At 41.7% G+C, this 25,897-nt stretch overlaps 2 protein-coding genes across 3 annotated transcripts in view; one reads left to right on the top strand and one right to left on the bottom strand.

The window, feature by feature from the left end:
• Positions 1-14,064, bottom strand: part of Sdccag8 (SHH signaling and ciliogenesis regulator SDCCAG8) — a 202,186-nt gene extending 188,122 nt beyond the window's left edge. The window contains exons 1-3 of the mRNA XM_051147966.1: positions 13,761-14,064; positions 3,536-3,688; positions 1,864-1,949 (exon numbers count right to left, since the gene is read on the bottom strand). Of these exons, the coding sequence (XP_051003923.1) occupies positions 1,864-1,949; positions 3,536-3,688; positions 13,761-13,827 (306 nt within the window). The 5' untranslated portion in view covers positions 13,828-14,064. The remainder of the gene's footprint in view (positions 1-1,863; positions 1,950-3,535; positions 3,689-13,760) is intronic.
• Positions 14,065-14,449: 385 nt separating this feature from the next.
• The window catches only part of Cep170 (centrosomal protein 170), a 93,513-nt gene continuing 82,065 nt past the window's right edge, over positions 14,450-25,897 (top strand). The window contains exon 1 of one of the 2 annotated variants that reach the window (XM_051147951.1): positions 14,450-14,586. The gene's annotated coding sequence lies outside the window, so the exon portion shown is untranslated. Of the gene's footprint in view, positions 14,587-14,823; positions 14,919-25,897 lie in introns of those variants that run through there. The other variant, XM_051147950.1, reaches the window with a different exon arrangement.

Raw genomic sequence — 25,897 nt, 5'->3', positions numbered from 1 at the left:
TTCAAACCACTGCCGTGGAAGAGGAGAGCCAACTGAAAGTGCACATCAGCTCAGCAAGGAAGAGGCTTCAGCCAGGTACACGGAAGTCAAAAGCACACCAGGAAGGCAGCATCCTGTTTCAAAGCGCATGTTAGAAGAGCTAGTTTGGGGTTTCAATTTGTAGTTGGTGCTGTTGGGTGGATTTTTATTTTTTATTTTTAGGTGCAGGAGCATGTGGCGATGGGGGTGGGGCGGTGATCCTAGTCTAGTGGCAATTCAAACTATGCAGCCTGGGACACAGATCTTCTAAGGCTAAGCCCTAAAGGAGACACATGAGCCCCAATAGGGAGTCCAAGAAGACACTTCAGGAAAAGTTCTACCGCAGTTGGTTTTTTTGAGGAAGATGGAATCAGGAAAGGGGAAATGAACGAGTCAACCATTCGGCCTGACAGGAAGCCTTGTGAAGGGAACATTCTCTTTCTCACTCCGTTGAGTTTTAGGGCTTTGGCAGAGTAGTGTTCCTAACTAAAGTGTTTTCTGTACTAGGAGCTAGGCTAGGTATAAAAGAAGGAATTGTAAACCAGGCCAAAGTCATAGTGTAGGCCTTAGGGCCACACGATGCATGTCACACAGGCTTGCTACAAGGACATGGTGCCTTAGCCCTGAAATTTTTGCTATCATAAGGGAAGTTGAGATATTTAGAATTCTTTAGAAACCCATTAGGTATGACATAAATACTAATGCATCATAGTAGCAGTGGCCACCTCACAGTTCCAGTATGTGTGACAACTGAATAGAGAGCCTGCCTGCTACACTCTAGAACCATGAGGCTAGCCTTGACTCACACAAAGGGTGTCGTCACAGCCCCCTCTGAGGAGCACTGCATTCTCCCCAACAAACACTTCCATGCTTCACTCTTACTTTACAGAAATATACTTCATTCACATATTCAATATTTATGGCTCTTGGTTATCATTTTAATGAAACATTTTATTACTCAGTACACTTATTACTGCTGGCCTTTGATTTCCAGAATGCTCTGGAAAACACAAGGTACATGGAGTACTTTCCAGTTAAGTGGAGGACATTGTAGAACTGTTGCATGTTCAGGTGTGCTTCTCGCTTGAGGGACAAAGCTGAGCACTGGCGTGTAGCACTTACTGAGTCAGGGTAGTTAGGAATAAGAAGCTCTCCAAGTGCACAGGTCCATTTGCAGGAGCACATGTAGAATACTGGGAACCCAAACCATGTAGTTACATGTATTAACTATGAGGCATGCTAAATAGAAGTCGCTTTCAGACTGTACCATTAAGTAGACTCTTATAGCCGGTATGGCATGTTAGAAGCAAGTGGGGCTCCTGAGAGTAAATCTAAGGCATTGATGAGATGGAAAGTATATTTAGGTATTTTTCTTTAAGTTTAATATGTGGCTATCCAAAGTATACTAACTCTTCAAAGATTATACAAATTCAAAGAAATGGTGCATAATTTCTCACTAGTTATAACACTAAATAAACCAGCATTACAAAAGCGGGGCCTAATATTACATTCAGCAACTTCTATAATTGATTAAATATAGACCAGAACTTCTGAAAATATTACTAAAACATTATACCTTTGCACTGTATGTTATTTCTATATATTCACTAACAGTTGCAAAATACATTCATCAGACTGTTCTCTTTGACCTTTCTGAAGCCAAAAAACATAAATTAAAATGACAAGATTCCCTCTGTTCAAACAATCAGAGGTAGAAGAAATTTTTTTTTCTAAAATACTATGGTTGTACTCTGGAATGTGTGCGACGTGCACAAAATGACACAGGGAAATGAAGGAAGGCTAGAGAGCAGATACTGTAGTCAGGCTCCACAAGATGACACTTACCGAAGGGGACATCTTTCTTCGTTGTGGTGGAGATGTCTCATTTTCCTTACTTGTTTGTTGGCGCAACAAAGCTTTCAGTTGATTGACTACAGAGCAAAAGCAATGAATTTATCAACCTTGCTTGAGATTCATAGGTTATGCACAGCTTGGGCTATAAGTGTTCCCCCAAAGGCATGGCTCAAAGAAAATGCCCCTTGCTTAGCATTAATGAGGGACAAAAGAAATTAGAAGAGGTAGAACCTACTGAAGACGCGGGATTTGTTTATTTAAAGAAATTATTAAAATAAATTTGATTATCAAAATATTAAATGGGGGACATCTTCAAGTCACTGGGGAGGTGGGATCCTGCCTCTTCTTCCTCTTCTTCCCTTCCTGGCATGAGGCAAGTAGTTACCTACCTGCATGGGCTTGCCTAGATATACTGTCCTGCTACATGCCCAAAGAAGCAAGGCCAATCAATAATGGACTGAAATGTGCAAAGCCATAAACCAAAACAAACCCTTAAGGGATGTTGGCAGGCTCCTGTAATATCATCACATGGGAAACACAGGCAGGAGGATGACCACAAGTTCAAGCCCACCTGGTCTACCCAGAGAGTTCCTGGCCATCTAGTCATTCATAGTGAGAATCTGTCTCAAAAAGAAACGTATATTCTTTATAAGTTTCTTTATCTCAGATGTTGCTGTACTGATAGAAAGTAGACTAGCATTTTATTACCAAACAGCAATCTAGAAAATATTGCTTAAGCTTCTATTAGACAAAAAGAATTTTACTATTGGCTGGGGATACCCAGAATATATTAAAAATAAAGACTCCACTTCTTGAGTAAGAATTTAAAAGGAAAATCAGTTACACCAGGAGATATAAGTTTCTAATGTAACCTGGAGCTGTGTATTAGGCTGCAAGGACAGGGAACACAAGCACGCTTGCTTCACATAGGTGCTAACACCAGCTGTGAACAGGAGTTCAGAGCTCAGAAAAGAGTGGAAAGGCGTCAGAAGTTTCCATCACGAGGCACTGCACATGTAAAGGGTTGCTAAGAGGTGGCTTCTTTCTAAGACAGAAAGTTAAGATGAGGCTTGGGAAAAGGATAGCTAAGATGTGCATTGGCCAACAATTCTACTTGGTCCGTCTTTCATCTTGGTATTTTTGCGGGCCCTATTACCTCCAGCTGCATATTAGCAGAGTAACAGGCATCTAAAAGGGTGTTGGGAATGGTCACCTGCCTTCCATTGTTGCCTTGATGTCAGCATGCCAAACAAGAGATTTAAATTGTGACTTTTGTTCCCCAGACTTTGAAGGTGTGCTCACTTTGTAAAATCATGAAGTATACAAAGAACTGAGGTAAACAAACAGGTATTCAGGAGGAATAAATCTTTTTAATGTTTAAAAAAAAAAAAGATGACAGCATGGCAAAGTCTGACTAGAGAAGTAGGTGAGAAAATATTGTTAAGTTAGGAAAATATTGTTGTTCCAGCCTAAGATTTTGGACTTAAGTCTATAGGATTTTGGAAGTCAAAAGAAAAAGGGCGAAGTGAAGGAATTACATTGCTCTTCTGTTACACAGCAACAGAAACCTAGCAGTAGAGTGGTCAAGCACACAGAGCCAACTCTACAGGGTTGGGAGAATCTACTGTGAGCCATTTGTGCTCCAGCTGTCAGTCACACTCACCAGCATGGCTGTGCTGCAGTTCATGCCAGGCCACCCCCGTGTCCTCCTTCTCTACGTTGATGCTGGTGGAAGGATCCAGTGCATCTTCTTCCACAGTGATGTCAACTTCTCTCAGGGCACATCTCAGTTGCTGAATGCTTCTATTGGCACGTTCTGCAACAAAAAGGTGATGAAAGCTAGGACCAATAAAATGGTAGCAATCACACGCATACTTGGCCAATAAGGCATCCTCAAAAGGAGTATCAGTTTTAGGGGAACTTTATGGGACAGCACAGAATTCTAGCTGTAGCTAGCTAAGGAATATAACAGAGGAGGTAAGAAAGGTGAGTCCTGTTAGGAATTAGACTTGAGGATCTCTATAGTCTCTGTTCCCACCAGTATGAACATTCTGTATATGTGATATAACCAGCAAGAAAGACTGGATGGCATAGCTTCTCTTGTGCCAAGATAATCACTAGCATGCGGAGGCTCCTTCCTGTCCCTCGGTGCTTAAAACTCACCTGCCCCACCTAGAGATATGAGGTGAGCAAACAGAACCACTCAGGAGGCTCAGTCACTCCAAGCCCTGGCCCAGGGATGTCTCATTTTCTCTGGTGACCTAACATCCTACCATAAGAAACCAAGATGCCTGAGCTAGTTCCGATCAAGAGTTGGACAGCTGGGTGCTCAAGGTGGCAACCCTCACTGTGCAGACCTGGCTGACAACCTCTCACACACAGGCACTTGGTCAGTATAAATGACCACTCCTAGGCTCGAAACTGAATCTAACCAGCACACAAGGGACATAAACTGTCTATGATGGAATACTTTAAGATATACTGTTATCAGCCGGGCATGGTGGCACACGCCTTTAATCCCAGCACTCCGAAGGCAGAGGCAGACAGATCTCTGTGAGTTTAAGGCCAGCCAGGTCTACAAAGCCAAGTCCAGGACAGCCAAGATAACATAAAGAAACCCTGTCTTGAAAAACAAACAAACAAAAAAGATATACTGTTATCATTGCTCATCTCTAACAATAGCCTCAGGGTCACATTGCCCTTCCTCACAGGCCTAAATTTGCATTAACAGGCTGCAGTGAAGTCACATTTCCTCTTTAGAAAGGTCAGCAGGTTTTGCTTTCTCTGTCTTGAACTGATTACTTAAGAGCTGGCCACCCTGCTGGAAAGACATAGAAAGAAGGCAGTAGGACAGACTCCGAGACTACAAGAAGCTCCTCTACTGTCCCTGTCTTCCTCACAGCTGCTCAGCGCAGCCTCCAAAAGATCCCAGAGACCACTTAACTGTAATGGCATGAGAATGAAGCTGGGGTGAGAATCCAGTGCTTGCTATGCAAACCTGAGGGTCTGTACTCAGGTCCCCAGAGCCTTTGTAAAGCGCACGTGGCAGAGCACACATGTTTGCTGGTGTGGGAGAGGCCAATGTCATTAGCTTTTAAGTTTAGAATCAAACATAATAACTGTATTACTTAGTGGGAAAAAAATGCTCCATGTTACAAAGTATGCAATATGGTTTACTCACAGGAACTCACCTTCTACATGGATAACACTAAAAAAACTGGTCTGACTTGAGATGAATGAGGAAATCCTATTGTCTTCATGGTGAATTTACCACCACTGTTTTCTCTACGCAGCTCAGACCTTCCTCTATACACAAGCCTGGTGCTGACTGATAACCAGGTCTGGTCCCTTCCTTCTTACTCCGGGTTTAGGAAAGTCCAGATTAGATGCAGTCTTGGTTTTAGCAATACAAGGAGCAGCAACAGTTTTCTAAAACTCAGTATTTTCTAAAAAGACTTGTCAATGAGAAAGGAAAATTGAAGTGTTCTCTGATATGCAATTCATTCTGACATTTAGATTTCTGTGTTAAATCTATAAATAAAGCACTTGTCTTTACAGTGCCCATTAGAGCAGAAGCAGAGGGTGGGACTAACATTAAAAGGATGCTCCATGGAGCTATCGAATTACTTCACGTCTAAGACAAAGATAATTATTTATTTATATCTATTCTGATTAAAAGCTAAGAAGTTCTATTAGGAAAAAAGGGAAATCTTACATTAAAGAATACAGTGAGGAATCTCTATAGTAAAGTTATTTCATGAGATTACAATAATGGCAGGGTTCCTGCTTTATATATTTAATATATTTTAATATTTATATATAAAATACATATTAATATATTGCTTTATATTTAATATATTATATGTAAACATAGATGACATACATGCTGAGGATTGAACTCATACCAAGTAAGGATGCTAGGCAAGGACTCTACCACACAGCAACTGTGGCCCAACTTGCAACAACCCTTTTATTCCTGTTCCTAATATTTTCACTCAGTCTTTCATAACCACACCAACATTACATGCTAAAAAAGCATCAAAATTACAAGACCGTGAGCTCAAAAATTAACCTCTCTCTAAAAGTGAACTTTGGTTTGGTTTATTTTTGCAAGTTCTCACTCACTGAAGGAATTCCTGCAAGAACTACATTCTAAAACTAAGCTCAAGGTAAAGACATTTTAAAATCATTTCAGTGTAACATTTCAAAGCACATTAAGTGTTTTCAATTCTCGATAGCAGCATGCTTATGATATGACAGACTGAGTTAATCCTGAGGGATAAATTAAGATGATTCAAGACAGATGAGATGCCACGACTCTTTAACTGGAGCCACTGCGACGAACCTCCCATAATCCACCTCTCACCAAATGCAGTTCACTGCTGCTCACACTTAAGCGACCAGATTAGATGGGAGGGTCCCTTTATCATTTCCTACGCCGCTGCTCATAGTTACCATTTTATCTAACCAAGAGCCAGAAGAATATCCATTTCCTCTGTTCTCCGAGGACAGCTGCCTATTTCATAATACATTCTGATTTCTTCTCTCCGGCACCAACTGCAGGCTGTATATAAACTTAATTATAAGCATAAATGCAAACAGAGCCTCTGCATCTGACAGATCACATGAACATAAGTGCAAGTGAATGCTCTATCTGCAGTCCATTATCCAAGCGTCAGTCAGTACAATGAGCCCCTAAAAGGTTTTTAAGCTGAAGACTGAAGTCAAAGTGAGTCTTATTCACTTCTCAGTCCAATTTCTCTTCTCCCTACGTTTTAACTCCTGGCTCACCACTGAGCTTCTTTTAATCAACTTTAACTTTTTAAAGGTTAGCTTTAAACTTTGACCATTATGTGCATACATAATGCTTTCTGATCATTTTCAACATCCACTACTCTCCCTCACCTAAGCCCATGCCCTCCAGATCCCTTCCTCCTCCTGCTAAAGTCTTCTCCTATTTAAATGTGGTTTATTTTGTTGTTGTTCTTTTGTAAACCCCTGAGCTGAATTAGGATTGCCTGCATGAGTACGGGTGTGGTGATTTTTAGGAACATGGCGAGGAACTAGTAGCTGCACCACTTTAGAAGGAGGACCAGCCCCACCCCCGCCACAGGACCTGCCAATAGCTCCTCCGCGGGGGTGACATTAATATGTTTTTGAGCAAAGCACAAGTGTCCCTCAGTATAAGACCAACAACTACATTCATCTAATCAATTATTAATTTCTACATTTTCCATCTGCCTAGGAGATGTCAAAGAGAAATGCCCTAGAGTCAGGGGTGGGGACTTAGTCTACAAAGCGCCCAGCTGTCTCTGAGAAAATGTGCGATGAACCGTTTGCTAGTCTGAGATATGAGAGGCCCTGCAGTTCCTGACACAAGTTTAGACTAGGCAGACAAGCAGAAAAAAGAAACCACAGGAAGACAAGAAAACCGTATCTGTTCATACTTGCCAGGACCACATCCCCGTTTATAAGATGGCTGTCATGGTTTTCTAGGGAACCAACAGGTAGCAATATCATGAAGGAAACAGCCTCATCCACAATCGGACAAAGCCAAGGGTGTAAGCAGCAAGCACAGCAGTGAAAGTGATGAAAAAAAACGTGATAGAAATGAAAACTCAACAAAACCATGATCCTAATTCCAATGGCTGAAAATGTGCTGAAATGGATGACACCGGTGGAAAGACAACTTCAACAACAGGGGACTCTTCATAGGAAAGCAGGGCCTGGAATATTATCAATGACACATGAGGTGGCAAGTCTGAGACTGGTTTGTCCATCTTGTGGCATACATCTGGCACCTCCTTGGCACCACTGGGCAGACTAATGAACCTGGTCCTTTTACCAATAGAGAATTAATTCCAACTGGGCTGGCAGAAGGCTTGGGGTAGACTCACCAGACAATACAATCTGTATCCATAATTGTAATTACTCTTTCTTGAGTCTTTTGCAAAGCCTTGCAATGGCTACATCTGAACACAGTGGCATTGGTGTTTCAGACCTGATAACTTTGTCATAGGAACCAGGCTATGCATCTTTGCCATTGTCCCTGGCTTCCACTTCCTTGCGCCCCCAGTTGTGACAATCAACCACGCCTGTAGACATTACTAAATGTTCACTTTCCAGCCAGACTGTCCCTGGTTGAGATCAATGAAGCAAGATAACTCCTGCTCAGCCTTGATGAGCGATTTCCGCTGTAAGCTGCACACCACCACACCTACCACTTTATTAGGCAGCAACAGCAGCAGCCCTTTGATCCAGGGGTCAGCACAGCACACTGTTGGTATTAGTGATGGCAGGGCAGGGTATAGCCAAAGCCCACCACTATCAAGGTAGGATTCTTTACATTTCTGTTGCAATAAAGAGATCAAAAATCATATTTAGCTTACTTTATTGCAAAGGTAGAGCCTGATGCAGTATCTGCACTAGGTCCACGCCTTCAAACCTTTCAGAGGGCTTAATGAACTCCATCGTGATCCAGGTTGCTGGGATGTGTGCAGAAGTGAGGATATTTTCTTGCCCTCTGTACTCATGTAAAAAACAAGAATGCCATGAGCTGGTAATGTCACTGAAGTACAACTTGTTAATGATGCTAAAAGAGGATATAATTTTTCTTATTATCCCAATTGATTGGTCATCTTCTTTCTAGGAACATAGTAAAATACATTTACAATTTCATAACACGTTGGAAACAAGATTATGTTTGCAAGTGACTACTGTGAACATCCTTTCTGCCTGTTGTAGGCTGACTACTGTGAACATCCTTTCTGTCTGTTGTAGGCTGACTACTGTGAACATCCTTTCTGCCTGTTGTAGGCTGACTACTGTGAACATCCTTTCTGCCTATTTTAGGGTGACTACTGTGCACATCCTTTCTGTCTGTTGTAGGCTGACTACTGTGCACATCCTTTTTGTCTGTTGTAGGCTGACTACTGTGAACATCCTTTCTGCCTATTTTAGGCTGACTACTGTGAACATCCTTTCTGCCTGTTGTAGGCTGACTACTGTGAACATCCTTTCTGTCTGTTATTAAATCTTGTCTTTTACCTATTTCACCTCATTAGCAAAGGAAAAAGAAAATTGGGAGTTTATTTGTTTTCAACTACTCAGGGCAGCCTTAACTAGAATCCCCTTGCCTCCGTCACCTCAGCATGGGAATGACCAGCATGCCTAGCTTATTGATTTTCGTTCTACTAAAAATAAAAGAGCCAAAAAAGCTAATAGTACTAAAAAACAACATGAATATATAAACAAAAACACTCATAATTCTTACATCCCCCCAAAGTGTTTACATATGAGCATGTATGTGTGTGTGTATGTATGTGTGGGTGTGGGTGTGTGGGTGTGTGGGTGTGGGTGTGTGGGTGTGTGGGTGTGGGTGTGTGGGTGTGTGAGTGTGTGTTGTGTGCCTACAGATGTATAAATACAAGTAACTCATAGTAAATAAAAAATCAAGAAAATATTTATAGAAGTAGAAAAGAAGTGTAAGTTTTATGAGTAAATCTGAGAAAAAGAGAAACTCTCCTGAAGATAAACATGTGTTTTAAGTGGGCCAAAGGTCCAGATGACATCACTGCTGGCTTGCATACATGCAAAACTCTCAGTTAGTACTATTACACAACCCCTCTGCAGATGTGCGTTCTTCCCTAGCAGGATCTAGAGAGATGTGTCATTCACATCCAAGTAAAAACATCCACCATCAACATTCTCTCCACTTCTCTCCAATTACATCAAATACAGAGGCCTTTCCCCAAGATCAGTGCTCTTCCTACAGTCTCCTTCCTACTTGCTATGTACCAGTTCAAAGTCTTAAACTCAGTTTCACAAGACATGAGCAGAAGGAAGGGAGAAGGAAGCCAGGAAGGAAATGAAAGGCATCAAGCACACGCCTGTTCTTGCCCTAGTCTCTTTCACTAAGTCCCTTACACACTTTGCCATCTTAGTTCCTTCAGGCAACAATTCTCACATCTAGTTGATGCTTTTAATCTTACAGACGAGGAAACGGAAATCCAAATCCAACTTATTAACCGGCCCAAGGTCACACAGATAGGAATCAGCAAAGCGACAGGAAGTCAGTGATCTGCCTCCTAGTCACACATTCTCTCCTGACTCTGTCATATTCTCCACAGATTCCATCTAGGGGCTGAAAAGGGTGAGAACTGCATACAGAGTGTACATAGAAGAGAAAATATATGTTCCTGTTAAAGCGTAAGCTTGTTTATGCCATTGCCCACTCAGCCAAAGGTAGCTAAGAATCATCTGATAAAGGTGCTGATAAGCTGCATCCACACCTGCATGGCTCTGCTAGTAGGCAGGCACCACATTAACTTGCAATGTCACTGTTTTTAATACTGGAACCACTTGCTCTAATGCGTAACACCTAAAACATCCAGGGTCAACTGTAATTCTGACTCTCTTCCACTTTCTTGGCTAAAAGCTAATTGACTTCATCTCATGTCCTCATACAATCACGCACTGCAATTGTTCATCTCATTGGTGGAGGTTGGACTGACCCTTCACTCTTCAGGCAACTGTTCTACTGCAGGGCTACATCCCCAGTGCAATGCACAAAATAGACATAGGAGGACATATTAGTTACCTTTCTCATCACCGGGACTAACCACTTCACAGAAGCAATTTAGGAAAGAGTTGACTCACGGTTCAAAGGTCACCATACATCCTGTCTGGGGTAGCATAGAGTTACCACTAAGCATTTGCTGGCAGGAACTTTGACTTGTTCACACTGTGACCAACCAACAAGCAAAGAGCTCAGCCTCCTGCTTCAATCTCCCAAGTAATAGGATTCCAAGTGTATGCCACAGTCTCTTCCCCAACTTCTTACCAAAGGCCCAGGCAACCAAAAGTAAGGGGTAACAGGAAACGATAAAATGGAGCGATGCTAGGACTCTAAAGCCAAACATTCTACAACCTCCCAAAACAGGGCCAGCAACTGGGGACCAAGTGTTCGAAGACTTAATCCTGTGGGGGCTATTCAGAGAGGAAGCAGGAGCATTTGCTACAATCCCTGGTTACAAAGACGTCTCTCAGCCACTGTGCCTTGACTTAAAGTGTATCACCTGCTGACATTTCCTTAATGAGCACCTAACCACCCGGCCAAGAAGCCTTCCAAATCCTTTCTAGTCCCCGATTGAGCTCTGTGCTCCCAGGAGACCAGCGATATGCTCACTTTGACTATGAACTTGAATGTTCATATGGCCATTTCATAAGAATGAAGAATACTAGCAATTAGTGAATGTAGACTTATTTTTAAAATCTCAGGATTTTACAGGAAGAAAGGACCAATACTTCACAGTCTTCCAACATACATAAACTAAGGAGGACATTTTATAACACAATTTTTAAATACTGGGCACTCCTGAAATAACAAATGATGTCCTATTCAACACAGTCTGTCTACTCAGAAACAGAAGTTTACTTTAAAGGGAATTATTCTACCTAAAAGTAGTAATTGATATTTGACTATGCTTGAGTTTAGGATTAATCCTGTTTTGTTTATTTCTTCTAGATATTGTGATAAGGATGTTATTTGTTATTGATTAAATATTTTGACATTAAATGGTTCTCACACTAATTATACATTTTAAATATATCTTAGAACTTCATGTTATCAAAAGTTACTGGAAGCAATAGCACAGCAACTACATAGAGTACGAGAAGATTTGTTTTTTATGGTACTAGGGATTGAACTCAGGACCTTGTCCAGGCTAATCTGTGCTATGCCATCAAGTTAAGTACCCAGTTCTATTAAAATGAGCTTGAAATTAGCCCTATGACTACATCAAAATGCTTAATAGTAAACAATCCCCAGTGTGTGGGAGGAGATGAAATCCTGAATGTGTGTTGTTGACATGAGCACAGCCATGTCAAGAACCTCAATGCCTCACACCCATTGGAATGGCAGGGCAGGCTCTGGAGAACGGCAAGGTGTCCCCTGGTCAAAGTATGGACACAGCTGACCTTTAGTTGAAACCAGTAGGTGTGGAAAGTACAGAGCACAGTTTCCTTCTCCCAGAAGACTGCAGCCTGAGACTGTTCCCTACAGAAACTCCTTACTCCTGTTGAGTTCCTAGACTGCTCCTGTGTCTCCATCTGAGCCCATGGCCCTTCCTATCCTAGCATGATGTCACTTGTGTCTGTCACTTCCTCATTCTCTGATGCCCCCATCAGATCAACCACATGACTACATCAAATTGACTAAAATTAAAAAGTCCCCTGGTAGTTAAATAGAGGTCCAAAATTATATCACAGAAGAACTAGATGAAACCAGAAAGCGAACAACAACAAAACAGAAAAATGTACCAATCTGGAAAACGTACAACCATTTATAATATTGAGCACAAAATTTTTCTTGAATCGAAATAAAAAGTTACTTTGGTACCCACTAACTCTTGAAATAGCAGTAGGTGGAGGATTGCATTTAATTCTTCCATCTTATGGTTTTAACACTGAGGATGCTAACAAGCAGTAATAGTAGATACAGATGATAAGCAATATGCCTACAAAGTCAAGAGTACACGGAGATAAACTTTCCAGTCTTCTCAAAAAATTTACATTTTACAGGTAGCAGCTAACATTTAATTAGCATCTACATGCCAAACATTGGTTTTGACCCTTATTTAAAACTACAGCAAATGCAGTTTGCCTCATTTATTCTTTCCCACTAATCCAAAAGAATCCACAGCCACAGGGACTCATTGCACATTTATCATGTAGTACAGCTGACCCAAATAAGACATTCAATTATTATTTGCTGAATAAATCAGGTTATAAAATATTCAAGTATTTTAATTGTTGGCCATAGCCTATGGGATAATGAAAATGTAGAATAGGAAAAAGTTCATCACAACGAGTAGAATAAAGTTTTTAGTGACATTTTTACTCATGTGTCCCATATTTACTTGCCCATCTCTCCTCCCTTCCTTTCCACGTGCCAGACACGCATTCTGAGTTACAGTCACAGTTCCTTTCTTGCTACAGAGTAACAATTTTTAAAGGTCTGGGTGAGAAAAAAAATATCAGTTTTATGTTCATAATTCATTTTGTTCATTTTGTTTCCCATAATAATCATGGTGTAGTTAACACTACAACGTCAATATAACAAGGTCTCAAGCTTCCAGAGGTTTCTGTACATTGTCAAGATGGCAGAGCTAGCTTTGAGGATGGATGTCGCTTCACTAGATAATCGTTCTTCCAGCACTTTCCTCAGAAAACTAGAAGTAAATAAAACAGGTTTCCATTCTAGTAATGACTTGATTAATAAGAAAGATGTAGGCTTTGAAGGTGGGTAGGCCTGAATTTAAGACCTGCCTTTGGCACCAAGAACCACATGTATGAGTTTGGGCCTACAACTCAACTTCTCTGAACTTCGATTTCCTGACATGTGAAATGGGGGACATTAGTAAGATAAAGTTTTAAATCTTTTGCTATATGAAAATACTATAGATAAATATCATATTATTTCAAATAACTGTTAGTGTTTTGTTTCTGGTTTTAATGCTCAGATTTGATCTACTACCTCTGAATTTGAATGTGTAAAAATATATAAATGAGAAACTTATTGCATTAAACAGCAAAGTATGGCTACAGGGTAAAAGTGGCATAGAGTTGTCCACGAATTTGTGCTGGTACTGGTTGACTGACACCTAAAGCAAGATGTAGGTACCTCATTGGGTCAGGTAACCTTAAGAATCAGAGGTAACAACGCTGCTTAATCCTAAAACCCAAACTAAACGATTTCATCCATAAGATCAGAGCAATCCGTCTTCCTCCTCCACAGCCTGGCTGATGCTCATGAAAGTGTCAGGAAAACCACCCACTAACTAGCCATGTGACCTGGGAGAAAGGCACTGAGATTCGGAGCAACTCACCCCGGAGACTCCGTTGATATTGCCCCAGACTGTCCTCCAGGGTAGAGTTCCCTGAGGACTTCGCCATGGAGTCAGAGATGGGAGTTAAGCGGGAAAGTTTCCAGTGTACCCCTCCGAGGACAGCCTAGCGAGGGGGCTTGGGGGATTCCTGTCTGCTTCCTGTCGCGGCTGTCACTAGGGAGCCTAGCACCCCGGACCGAGCTCTTGGGGGCTCTTCCTACCCCCTGGCCCTCATGGTGAACGTCGGGAGTTGTAGTTCTCTGGCTCAAACCCTGCAGCCTCAAGAGTACTACGAGCCTTCAAGATACACTACGCTTCCCAGAAGGCTATGCGCTGAGGCGCCACTCCGGCAGTTTAGCGGCCTGAGCCGGTTGCCAAGAGACGGGTTGGCAGGCCGCGCCCTTTTCCTTTTTGCCCAGCTTGAATTAGTTCTGCTGTCCTGCCATCATCCAGCCGCCTGGACCGACGCGCTGACGGAAGGGGTCCGGCGAAGGCCTAGACTTTTCAAAATGGGCCGTTGTGGAGTTGATCTCTGAGATCTCCTCAGGGATTCACTGAAAACTCTGTTTTAGTTAGGATTTCTGTCAAAAGTGCTTTTCTCTAGAGAATGAAGCTGTATATCTTCCGAATAGCGAAACTGTGAAGGCGGCGGACACTACAATTCCTAGCATGCCCAGAGCCCCGCCTTCTGCGTGGAGTTGGCGCGCTGCCCGCTGGGAATCGTAGTCCTGGTTGGTTGCGGTCCCTCTCCTGCCAAGGGGCTCTTCATTGTTTAAACCGGTCTTGAAGGCACGCCTGCGCAGTGGGCAGCTGCGAGAGCATGAGGGTGAGACCCTCCGTAAAGCCCCCTTTCATTGTCTGGGTCTGGCGCCTGCGCAGTGAGGCACCGCTGGGCCCAGGCAGGAGGAGGGAGAGGGCTTGGCTCCGTGCCCTTTGCGAGGCGCATGCGCACTGAGCTGCCGCTCGCTGCCGTTCCCGCTATGTGTGGGGCGTGTGTGGAATAACGTTATTGCCCAGCGGAACCGAGGGGGCCCCAGCTCCGCAGCAGCGGCGGCGACGACAACGGCCGACAGGGTTGGGGGAGGGAGGACAGCGTGGCAGAGACTGACGGGACGCGCCGCGCCCCGCCTCCCGTCCGGTCCCTCTCTGCGGTGAGGGGTAAGTGATGCGCTCGGGTCGGCGCGGCTCGGGATTCTGCACATCCTCCATCCTCCTCGGCTCCCGCGGCCCGGATCGGGGCGCGGCCCGCGGCGGGATGGAGTGCGGGCCTGGAGGCCGAGTAGGCGCTGCGCGGACGCCCCGCGCGGACGCCGCCCTCTTCTTCCCTCCCCTCCCCCACCGGCTGCGGCCGGCAGCCCGCCCGGGGCCGGTTTCCCCCCCCCTCGGTGCGCCCGGGGCTCTTCTGCTCACTCCCGGCTTTGTGCAGCCACCACCAGAGCAGTCTGGGAACGCTGCTGCGGGCGGAGCGTCAAGGGACTGGGCTGCGTGGCCGCTGGGGAAGGGAGTTTTCCAGGGAGCCCATCCCTTTTTAGGGTTGGTTTCGGGGTGTGCTCCGGAGGGTGTCCGGAGGTGGGGTCGCCGGGGGGTCGGAGGACGAGCCTAAGGGTGGCGTTGGGAGGGCGTGGAAGACGTGCTGTCACACAGCCTGCCAGGCGACTGCACCCCACTTAGCTTCTGGCTGGCTAGTAAACCCACGGGGAGGAGCGAGGGGCTTCCTGTGGGCTTCATTGTCCCAAGATTCAGATGTGGGGTTTGGGTCTGGTTCCCTTCCATTTTATTCAAGGGGGAGAAATAGCAGCTGCGTGACACGCACTGGAAGACAAGGAATTGTGCCCTAAGTCATATGATCTCTGTTTTCTGGTGTTGAGTAGTTTTACTGTTGTCGTCTTCCCCCACCTACCCCACCCCTAAGAATGTAAAGAAGACAGTCTATACCTGCTAGAGTCCAAGTCGTCCAAGGTGATCAATATAAAATTACTGGGTGACAATGAAGGCTGGGCTAGGTAGGGCCTGACAGCGAAGCTGTTGTTTAGCAGGGAAATGAACCAGCAGAATTATTTTTTCCACTGGGTGGGTAATTCGCTCATGTTCCTAAGGGAATCCATTAGGATACGATTAAAACAAACAAAACAAAAAATAGGCTGGCTATATTTCAGTTTCTGAACTTGATTGGTTTTTGTTCTATTAATGAAAATTCAACTGTTGGAGAGGAATTTGTTGAAGCAGACAACGCATTTACTTGAAAATGCATCATTTAAAAGCATTTGAATCTTAAGCGTATGGTGTTGGCAGTGCTTTGCCAACCTTTCTGCTTGAAACGAGCAGACGATAGGATGAAGCAGGATGAGCAGGTGGAGGGATAATGTGTGAGTTACATTATAAATACAGACTAAATCTTTATGGATACAGTCCTATGTATTTAGCCTTCAGGGACCGAGGACTGAGAAATAGCAAGTTACAAACCAACCAGTCTGTGTATTTTTGCCATTGTTCCAAAAGGCTGCTTTATTTCGTCCTTTTGTAAGTACTATAAAACTTTGGTGTCCTAAAACGGATGTCCTGAGTGGGCTTAACAGAAACTAAGAACCGGCAAAGTTGGCGCACTTGTCTGCCTACACTGAAGCAACTGAAGGCAGAGTCAAACTAAACCAGGATCTGATCAGCTCTGCGATCTCTCCTGTGTGCCCTAGTCCCCTGCCCTGCACAAATACATGGAACAGTTTCTACATGCTCCTTGAGTGGATAGCATTGGTTAACTCTGCTCTCACAGTTTATTGTTTTACTCTTTGTGTTGACATAAATTAGAATTATACTGAACTAGAGCTTGAATTTTATAGACTAAAGAAAAATGTATTAACATTTGCTTTTTGTAAAAGCAGACTGGCTTCCCTACTTACTAATAACCAAAATGTAATATGTCCTAATATTTTATACCATGCTCAACTCTATAACCTGTGTTAAAAATAAAATGTACACAAGAACTTAATGATGTTTGGTTTTTCTTTAATTAAATTTCAACTTATACTAGCATTCACCTTTTGATAACATTTGCTATAAAGTGGGCTTTTAACATTTCATTTTTGTTCTTTAATTCTACTCTATCTCGATGTTATTCTTATAGATTTTATTAGAGTACAGCCAATTTTTTGTTTGACTGTTGTTTTTTTTTTTAAGACCAAGGTTTCTCTGCATAACCTTGGATGCACTAGAACTTGCTCTGTGGGCAAGCTGGCCTTGAACTCAGAGATCTGCATGCCTGTGCTTCCTGAGTGCTGGGATTAAATGCATGCACCATCATATTCAGCTTAGAACTCAGCCACTTAAAAAAATCATAATCAAATTCCATATCTGATTATTATTCAGTAAACTTTTAAGTATATTTTACCAATAAATCTCATGATATCCTAAAATTATTTTGTGTAGAATACATAATCTTTGTGTTTCTTATTTTAGCATTAGAATAATGAAACCTTCGTTATAACCATATGTGTCAGTTCTGCATGCTAATGCAAATATCAGAGTGGTTTTTAAATTTCTATACTTAGTAACTTGTTTCACTTTTTCATTTCTTTTTATTTACTGGGTTGGAGGGAGGCTGTCAAAGCTCAGTTTTATTATTGCATCTGCTAATAATCAAATATTACACAAGCTTAATATTTGAGCTTATCTGTATGGTGTTGCATTCTGGTTTTTTTGGTTTGTTTGGTTGGTCGGGTTTTTTGTTTGGTTGGCTTTTTTTGTTATTGTTGTTGTTAGGTTTGTTTTTTTTCCCCATGAGTGTGTGTTGTTTGCATGCATGTGTGTTATGCATGTTTTCATGTGTTGTGGCATGCATGTATGCCTAAGGCTGAAATTTCCTTGATTGCTTTTCTACATTGTTAGTTTGTGGCAGGGTATTTCCAATGAACCCACAGCATATGGATAAAGCTAGTCTCCCTAGCTGACTTGTTCCAGGAACCCCCTGTTTACCTTGTGAACCAACTGTACCCCACTCAGGTTACCATGCCTGTCCAGCATGGGTTATGGTGATCTGAATCTGTCTGGTCATCTTGCTTGCCCAGAAGGTCCTTTATACTGGCTTTTCTTCTGTCTTCAACATCAGAGTGTTAAGCAGTGTACTAGTCTAATAGAAATATATGAGGTTATGCTAAGTTGAAAATACCTGTAGAGTTGCAATTTTTTCTGAATTAGCTATATGCCATCAATGTTTGATGAATAAATAATGATTAAATCATTAAACATTACAAAAGGGGGGGTCAAGTTTAGTGGAATCAAAGGCTCAGACCATCTTTTCTCATTTAATTTTTCTTAACAATCAAGATTTCTGTTAACTACCCTTGGCGAAGTGAGCTTTGATTTTACTTGCTCTAATGTTTATGTGTTCAATAGTGAGTTCCCTTTTTTGTGGTATAAAAAGAATAAGGAAACATTTGTAGTTGATTCAACTGAATATTGGTCCAGTTTAGCTGAAATGATTGTGCAACAAGATATGCATCTTTTCAGGCAAAGTAACATAGTAAATATGTATTAACCTTGTTTTCATGTCAAACAAAAGCATAAAAGAAACTAACAGGAGGAAAGCTAGTGTCATATAAATTACTTACATATAATAGTAACTGGACAGGAAGGAGTGGGAAAGAATGCCAAGCTTTGTGTAGAACTGGAAACCTCGTGAGACAGTAGAGAACAAGTAACCATTTTAGCGCATTAGTAGTCAGTGCTATAGAAAATATTTTTCTTTGGGGGCATAGCATTATTGAAAAGGTAAATAAAACACACTGCACGGAGCACCTGCCAAGTGGTAATTTTTACAACATCCTTTATCAAGGTATCATGGTACACATTTAAAGTTGAAAGGCTCGGGGTTGGAGAGATGGCTCAGCAATTAAGATCCTTAGCTGCTCTTGCAGAGGACCCAGGTATAGTTCCCCACACCCACGCAGTGGCTCCCAGTCACCTGTAACCCAGCTCCAAGGAGCCAGGCACCCTCTTCTGGACTCCAAACAATGGTGCATATCTATACATATAGGCACAACTAATACAATTTTAATAAGCTCTCTTAAAAATTTGAAAAACATGAACCACAGAGTTAACTGTTTCTCTAGTGCACATTACAGAAATGTTGAGTTTGTCATTGAACCTCTGTATTTTGACCAAAGCCTGTTGACTCATCTTTTTAGTAGGTTAAATGACAGTACCTGTTTTCTTGTTGTCATTAGTGAGAATGTAGCAATGGAGGCATTTTACAAGTCTCCTGTACAGGGCGCCACATGTTGCCAATATTCTTGAGATCCAGCCTCACATGAACGTTTTCCTGGACTTGAAAGGAAGCCCATCTAACTTTCAGAAAGTATATTGAAAGATTGGTACCAGGGTCCTGGGCCAGAGGAGGTCCCAACTAACCTGATTGAGCTGCGTGGGCAGTAGAGAGGAGTGAGGTGAAACCAGAAAGGACTTAATGCAGTATGGCCACACCAGGAGGAAGAAGCAAGCGCACCAGCGTACTAGTCCTTGTCTTCTGGATAGAGACAGCTGCTCTGAGATTAGAGAAGAGCAGAAGTGGGGAGCCAGGGCCATGCATAATCAAACATAAACTGCCAAGCTGTGATCTGGTAGCTCTTTATCTGGTTCTCCTAGGTCGGCTAGCACCAAGAACCATTGCTGCTTGAAGAACAGTTCAGTTCCTTTTAGGAGACGATTGCTCCTCCTTAGGAGAGTAGCCTAGGATCCTTTCAGAAAGTGTAAGGCAACGGGGCTCAGTGTGTTCCTACAGTTCAAGGTAGAGGGAAAGGAACCTGAGAGAATAGGCTGGAGGAGGAAAGGAGATCTGCAGGGACAGTAACTCTTCTAGGGGAGCAAAAGATAACTTCCAACGAGCCCTGTTACAATTCTTGCTGTTTCTATAGTAGCATGTAATAATTATACTAATGGCCTTTGTTGTGACATTTTCATACAAATACATAATATAGTTCGACCCTCTCTCCCTCCTTTTTCCTCCCTTACGCGCGCGCGCGCACACACACACACACACACACACACACACACACACACGTGTATTTAGAACTGAAGATACCAGAAAGGAGCCCATGAGGGGGAAACATGATTCTTTGGGGCATAGGGAAAATACGAACCCTTGTGAGTTGGAAAGGGTACATTGGAGATGTAGAGTAGGGAGTGGGACTGACAGATGGGAGCGAAATGGAATTGAGGTGACAGTAAACCATAGCTAAGGAGGTATGAAAAGGCCACACAGTCTAGTGCTGCTTTTGCTATCTGACTTCTTCCTGTTAGCTATAGTTCTGTCACAAGAACAGTACAGTAACATTTTTTCTCAATAAAGTTTGCAAAATTATCATGTTCAACTTGGTGTTTATATAGTTTACTTTTCTTGTCTCAAGCTGATTTGAAACAGTTGAGTCAATGAGTTTTTTGTTTGTTTGATTGTTTGTTTGTTTTGGCATAATTTCCACCTTTAGTTCTGCAGCTATGGGCTGGCTGTATACTGTAGTGACCTATTGCTTATTTAAAGCCATGTACTTTTGTTAGCAATCTAAAATTGTGTCATGTCTTTAGCAACAGTCATGTTTTTCTCAGTTCTCAGAGACGAGGGGGGTGTATTAAACATTCCTGTAATTCAGGGTGAAATTCTTTACTTCTGCTTTTCTAATATTAAAGTGCTCTCTCTTATGTAAAGGGAGGGGGGAAGGAGGGAGGGAGAGAAAGAGAGAGAGAGAATAGGAGAGGACACACCATTTGCTTCTATTTGTCATAAAGAACTTTAATACACGCATGGACCTTGTCCCTAGAGGGGACATAGGGATCTGGGAATACAGAAATGGCAGTCCTTTGAATCTGTGCTGAGGGTACTGAGCTTACACTTCCTTCCAATGTGCCAGGTCTTTGGAAGTTTTTCTCATCCTCTCAAGACTGACAGTCATCAGAGCCGTGCTGTGTGGAGTTGCCAGCATGTTCTGATGCCGATCACTTTAATAACAAAGCCCTTGTGTGGTATTGCTTGTGGGTTTGGTTTTATTCTAGTATTGTTAAGCATTAGAAAGTCAAAACCCTTATGTTGGTTCTCATTTTATTTGAAATGTTTGTCTGAAAATTACTGATACAGTCTATATAAATATCCTTATATTCACTGTCTCACATATTTCATTTATAACGTAAGTGATATTTCTGGCCCAATGATTACCCTTACATTCTACTCAATATATCTGTTCTATTGTGGCTGTAGTTAAAAATCTGTTGAGATTTTCTTGAATCATGATTCTGTCTTGTGATCAAAAGGATTAGCTACCCTTCCTGGCTTTTGGACATTTATAAATTTAATACACCATATCTCTAATGTCTTCATCCTGTCCATGCATTTGTCATACCCAAGGATAAAGCCATTCAGATTTATAAATAGAATCAATGCTATATAAAATATGCTGGGGGTGGAGAAGTGATACAAAGGTAATGAAAATTGTTTGCATAGTTTTGTTTTTTCTTCTTATTTCCTTGATTAACAAAGGAATTGAATGAAAGTAGGAGTTTGGAGGATATGGATAATAATATCATTATATAATAAACTTCAGTAAGAAAAGGTCTTATGAAGCAGAGTCCATCAGAACCAAGAAAGGCTTTGCTGTTGTTAAGGATGTAACACAACTTTAGACTGCAAACACAACTGCATGGCTTGAAGTGAAGACAGCAGTGGTTTTACTACAACTATATTTAGACCATAGCTGCAGAATTAAACATGGAAACTGATCAGATTTTTGTTTGTTTGTTTTGTTTTTCAAGACAGGGTTTCCCTGTGTAGCCTTGGCTGTCCTAGACTTGCTTTGTAGACCAGACCGGCCTCGAACTCACAGAGATCTGCCTGCCTCCCTAGTGCTGGGATTAAAGGCATGCGCCACTACGCCTGGCTTGATCAGAATTTTTTTTAAAAAGCATTGTCAAATCTTAAGGCTAATTGACAGAACAGAAGGCAAAGGAGGAAACTGAATAAAATTAATCAAAGAGATTGAGTGATGGTAGACTTTCCTTTGTTAGTTTTCAAGATGTCAGTTCTTACAGATGCTTCAAATGGGCAATATTTTAATGGTATGCAAATTCCTTCTACCCCTGTTTTATAAATATTAAATTACCACTTTCTTCAATGCAGTTAAGTAACTATCATATTTTATGTATTCCTCAATTCAAACAAATATGAGTAACAGTCTTAATATTCTTTGTCTTTGACAGGATAAAAAGGCTCACTACACAGTGTATATTGAATGCTGTTACTTCTGAGTGTTTGAGAAGTCAGTCTTCAGAAACAGTGCTCACCCCCCACCCCCACCCCCCAGATATTTAACATTCCAGCTTAGGTAGGGGAAGAGACATGTGTGTATCTGGATAGAGAATATTCTCACATGCAGTGTGGTTCTGCAAGGAATGGGATAAGTGAATTTGAGAACAAAGAGGCCACTGTGACTGGAGACGTGTGAAGAGAAGGGAAGAGTAGGAGGAATTAAGATTGGATGGAGCTTTTATTGGTTGGTGTTATTTAAGTGCCGTGGGAATTTATTGAGGGTTTGGAAAGGAAGGACTGTTTTCATAGATAGCAGCTAGAGGGGAGCAAGTATGAAAATAAGATGAGCTAAGAATAATTGGAGTGATCTAAGCTAACTAGATGGTGAGAGTGAAAGGTGCCATGTCTTGCTTTACAGAATCAGAAGTAGGGCATGTAAAGTTAGGGATGTTTATGAACATATAAGTAAGCATATCACAGACTCCGAAGAGAAAGTTTAAAAGATATATAAAATTTAAACTCAACTCCACCAGTAAACTGGAAGGAAGCACTTAGGTAGGAAAATAAGGTGCCAAGAGGCCCAACTTCTGGGACCCTTCTGCAGGAAAGATTGAAATGCAGTCAGAGAAATGAGAAAATGACAGGTATGTGATGCCCTAGAAGCCAAGGGAAGAGAGGAGTTTTGGGGTAAGAGTGCTCAGTCACTGGGTTACATTGGATGTCTTGAGTTTGTATCATAGTACCCTTCTCCTCCTAGTGGTCTCTGAGCAAACAACTTTGATAGATCTCTTGTCATTCTCATTTATTCATAAGAATGCTTGCGGTCATTCTTCCTGTAAATTAGCAATCTGTATCATTAAACAAAGGTTATTTACAAGTAGGCATTGCTGATTGCAGGTGGATGGGTAGCCATGCTCCATTTGGTGAGAATTGACCAAGTGGTACCTTGGTGTCACTAGTTGTGTGATATTGAGTATGTTACTTTATCTCAGAAACTCAGTTTTATATTACATATAGTTAGTGATAGACTACTTTCTCAGAGGCTTACTGTAAAAAAAAATGTTTAATCGCAGATATCTCTTTCCTTTCAACCTCAAGTATGACGCCACCTCATTATTGTTGGATGTGAGGAAACACATTGGCTGGAGTAAAAGAAAAAACTTTGTATTGATATGTAAAATAATATTTACCTCTCGTGGATTCTATCTCACTGGGTAGTTTTGCATATTATTTTACAGCATTCTTGTGATGTAGGGAAAGGGACATGATGCCAGGAAGCTGAGAGGAGGAAACAAGCTTTAAGATTAGACTTACCCACTATAAACTAACCTTCCCTGCTAGATAACCTACTGGGTAAAGGTTTGTTACACACTAGATGGAATAAAGAATAACGTTGACACCTTAGAGCCTGATTAGCAGCCTTACACTCCAGTCAGATCCGAGGAAAGAGGGAAGGGAGCCTGCTTGAGGAGAGAAGCATAAAGTATAGACTACCCAATCTGGCGGAAAACACATTGGAAGTAGAAGACTTTCTCTGGGACTGTAATTTGAAAATAGAAGAGCCGAGGGGGATAGCCCAGTACTTAGCATTGTGAGAGGCCTTGTCTTTGGCCCCAGGGATCACAAGGCAGACAAGTGCACACAAATGCAGTTACCCCCTTGGTGTCCAAAGGGCGTTAAACCTTCCAATGCTTGAGACCTTTAAAGGAAGTGGTATAGCGTTTGCATATAACCTGTCGAAATCTCCTTACTTAGAAAAAAATTTACACTTACCTATGTGTATATCATGTGGGCACATGATATGCTATACAAGAGGAGGCCAAAGGATATCTTGGAGGCGCCGGTTCCCTCCTGCCACCGTGTGAGTTCCAGGGATTAGCTCAGGTCATCAGGCAGCAAGTGCTTTCACCCGCTGAGCCCTCTCTGGTTGCTCCTCCTATGCACGTCATGTAAACCATCGTTGTGGCACTTCAGACGCCTAATGCAGTGCTCCACAAGTACTTAGCACTCGTGGGATGATGACAAATGAAAAGCTGTCTGTGTGTGTTCACAACAGGCATAATTATTCTCAGTATTTTTCATTTGAGTTTATTGGATCCATGAATTTGAAACCCCTAGGACTATGTGTTTGTGTGTGTCCATCTATATTTTAAGGACTTTACTATTATTTGCCATGGTTGCTCAAGAGAGAGTAACATGTCCAGTTCTTCTCATTATATTAATTAACACATTGCAAACTGAAGGCTACTTATTAATGTTTTCTTATTCTTTTACAAATTAGAAGAGATTGTACATTTGTAAGAAGTTCTAAAACTGTCATTGAGTCAGAAAGCACATACTTTTTAAAAATTCACCATCCATTATTATCTCTGTCACATATTCTTATCTAGTCTATTGGGCTTAGACTTTATGACTAATTTTTATTTATTATTTTTTCAAGTTAGAAAAAGTACAAATTTTATATAGACCTAGGAATGTGGAAAACCTTTTTAAAATAAGTATGAGTTTTAGGATTCTGCATTTGTATTTGCATTGGATTTGATACAGCTTTTTTAAACCAAAGAAAATGATTTCCACACAAATCTTTTAGAAATGTCCATTGTAATGTTTACAATTTTTAAAACACAATTTACATAAATTATAAATTCCATGTTTGATAAAACGAACTCCGTTGCCACTATATAAAATTAGAATTAGAGCACTGAGAGTACAGTTTGTTGTAGATACTGCCTAGCAGGTGTGAACTGTTGGATGTGGATTTGATCCATAGCACCAGGGGATCAGGCAAGGGAGATTGAAAAATACATTCTTAAAAATAAAATGGGAGTCAAAGAAAGGATGACAAACATAGCATATGCTTTTGTCAGTGGCTGAGTTACGATGAAACACCATGACCAAAGTAACCTGGGGAAGAAAGGGCCTTACATATGACAAGTTCATTGAGGAAAGCCGAATCAGGAACTTAAATAGGTCAGGAACATGGAGGCAGGAGTTGATGCAGAGGCCATGGAGGGATGCCACTTACTGGCTTGCTCCCCATGGCTTGCTCAGCCTTACAGAGTCAGGACCACTAGCCCAGGGATGTTACCACCTTCAAAGGGCTGAGCTCTCCCCCATCAATCACTAGTTAAGAAAAGGCTTGCCTACAGCCTGGTCTTATGGAGGCATTTTCTCAATTGAGGCTCTGATCTAATGGAGGCATTATTTCAACTGAGGCTCTCTTTTCTCTCATGACTCCAGCTTGTGTCAAGATGACATAAAACTAGCCAGCACAGTGTGGTATAAAGAAAGGAGTAGTTTGCAGAAGGAAATATTTTAGTTTGGCAGTGTCGCTACCAGGGTATATGGTAAAGAACAAGTCATTTAATGTTAGTGTCTCATTTTTCTCATTTGTAAAACACCAAGCACATGCACTATATAATTTTTAAGGTTACTTTTCATCTTTAATAGTATAAGTGCAAACAATTTAGAATATTCTTCAGTTTTCCAGTTTTAGTCCACTGAGTCAAAAAAAAAGGAGCAAGAGTGAGTGGTTCTGTAACAAAATATTACGGAGCAGATAATGTATAAACGGTAGAAATTTCTGACTCAATAGTTGTGAAAACCCAAAAGGCTATTATCAAAGTTTTAGCAGGCTAAATACCTGGTAACAGTCTTTTCCTTGGAGATGGCATCATCTAAGTGTGTGGTGGGATAGAGGAGCAAGAGGCTCCTCCCTCAGCTTCTGTGTCTCTTACAAGAGTACTGATTCTGTTCCCTCCCAAAAGCCTCATCTCTTAGTACAGTTGTACTGAGGATTAACTTTGAACATGAATTTTGAAGGGGATACTATATTAGTTACTTTTTTCCTTGC

This window comes from Acomys russatus, chromosome 6 (assembly GCF_903995435.1).
Source record: "Acomys russatus chromosome 6, mAcoRus1.1, whole genome shotgun sequence".
NCBI lineage: Eukaryota > Metazoa > Chordata > Mammalia > Rodentia > Muridae > Acomys > Acomys russatus.
This window is presented reverse-complemented; position numbering and strand designations above follow the sequence as displayed.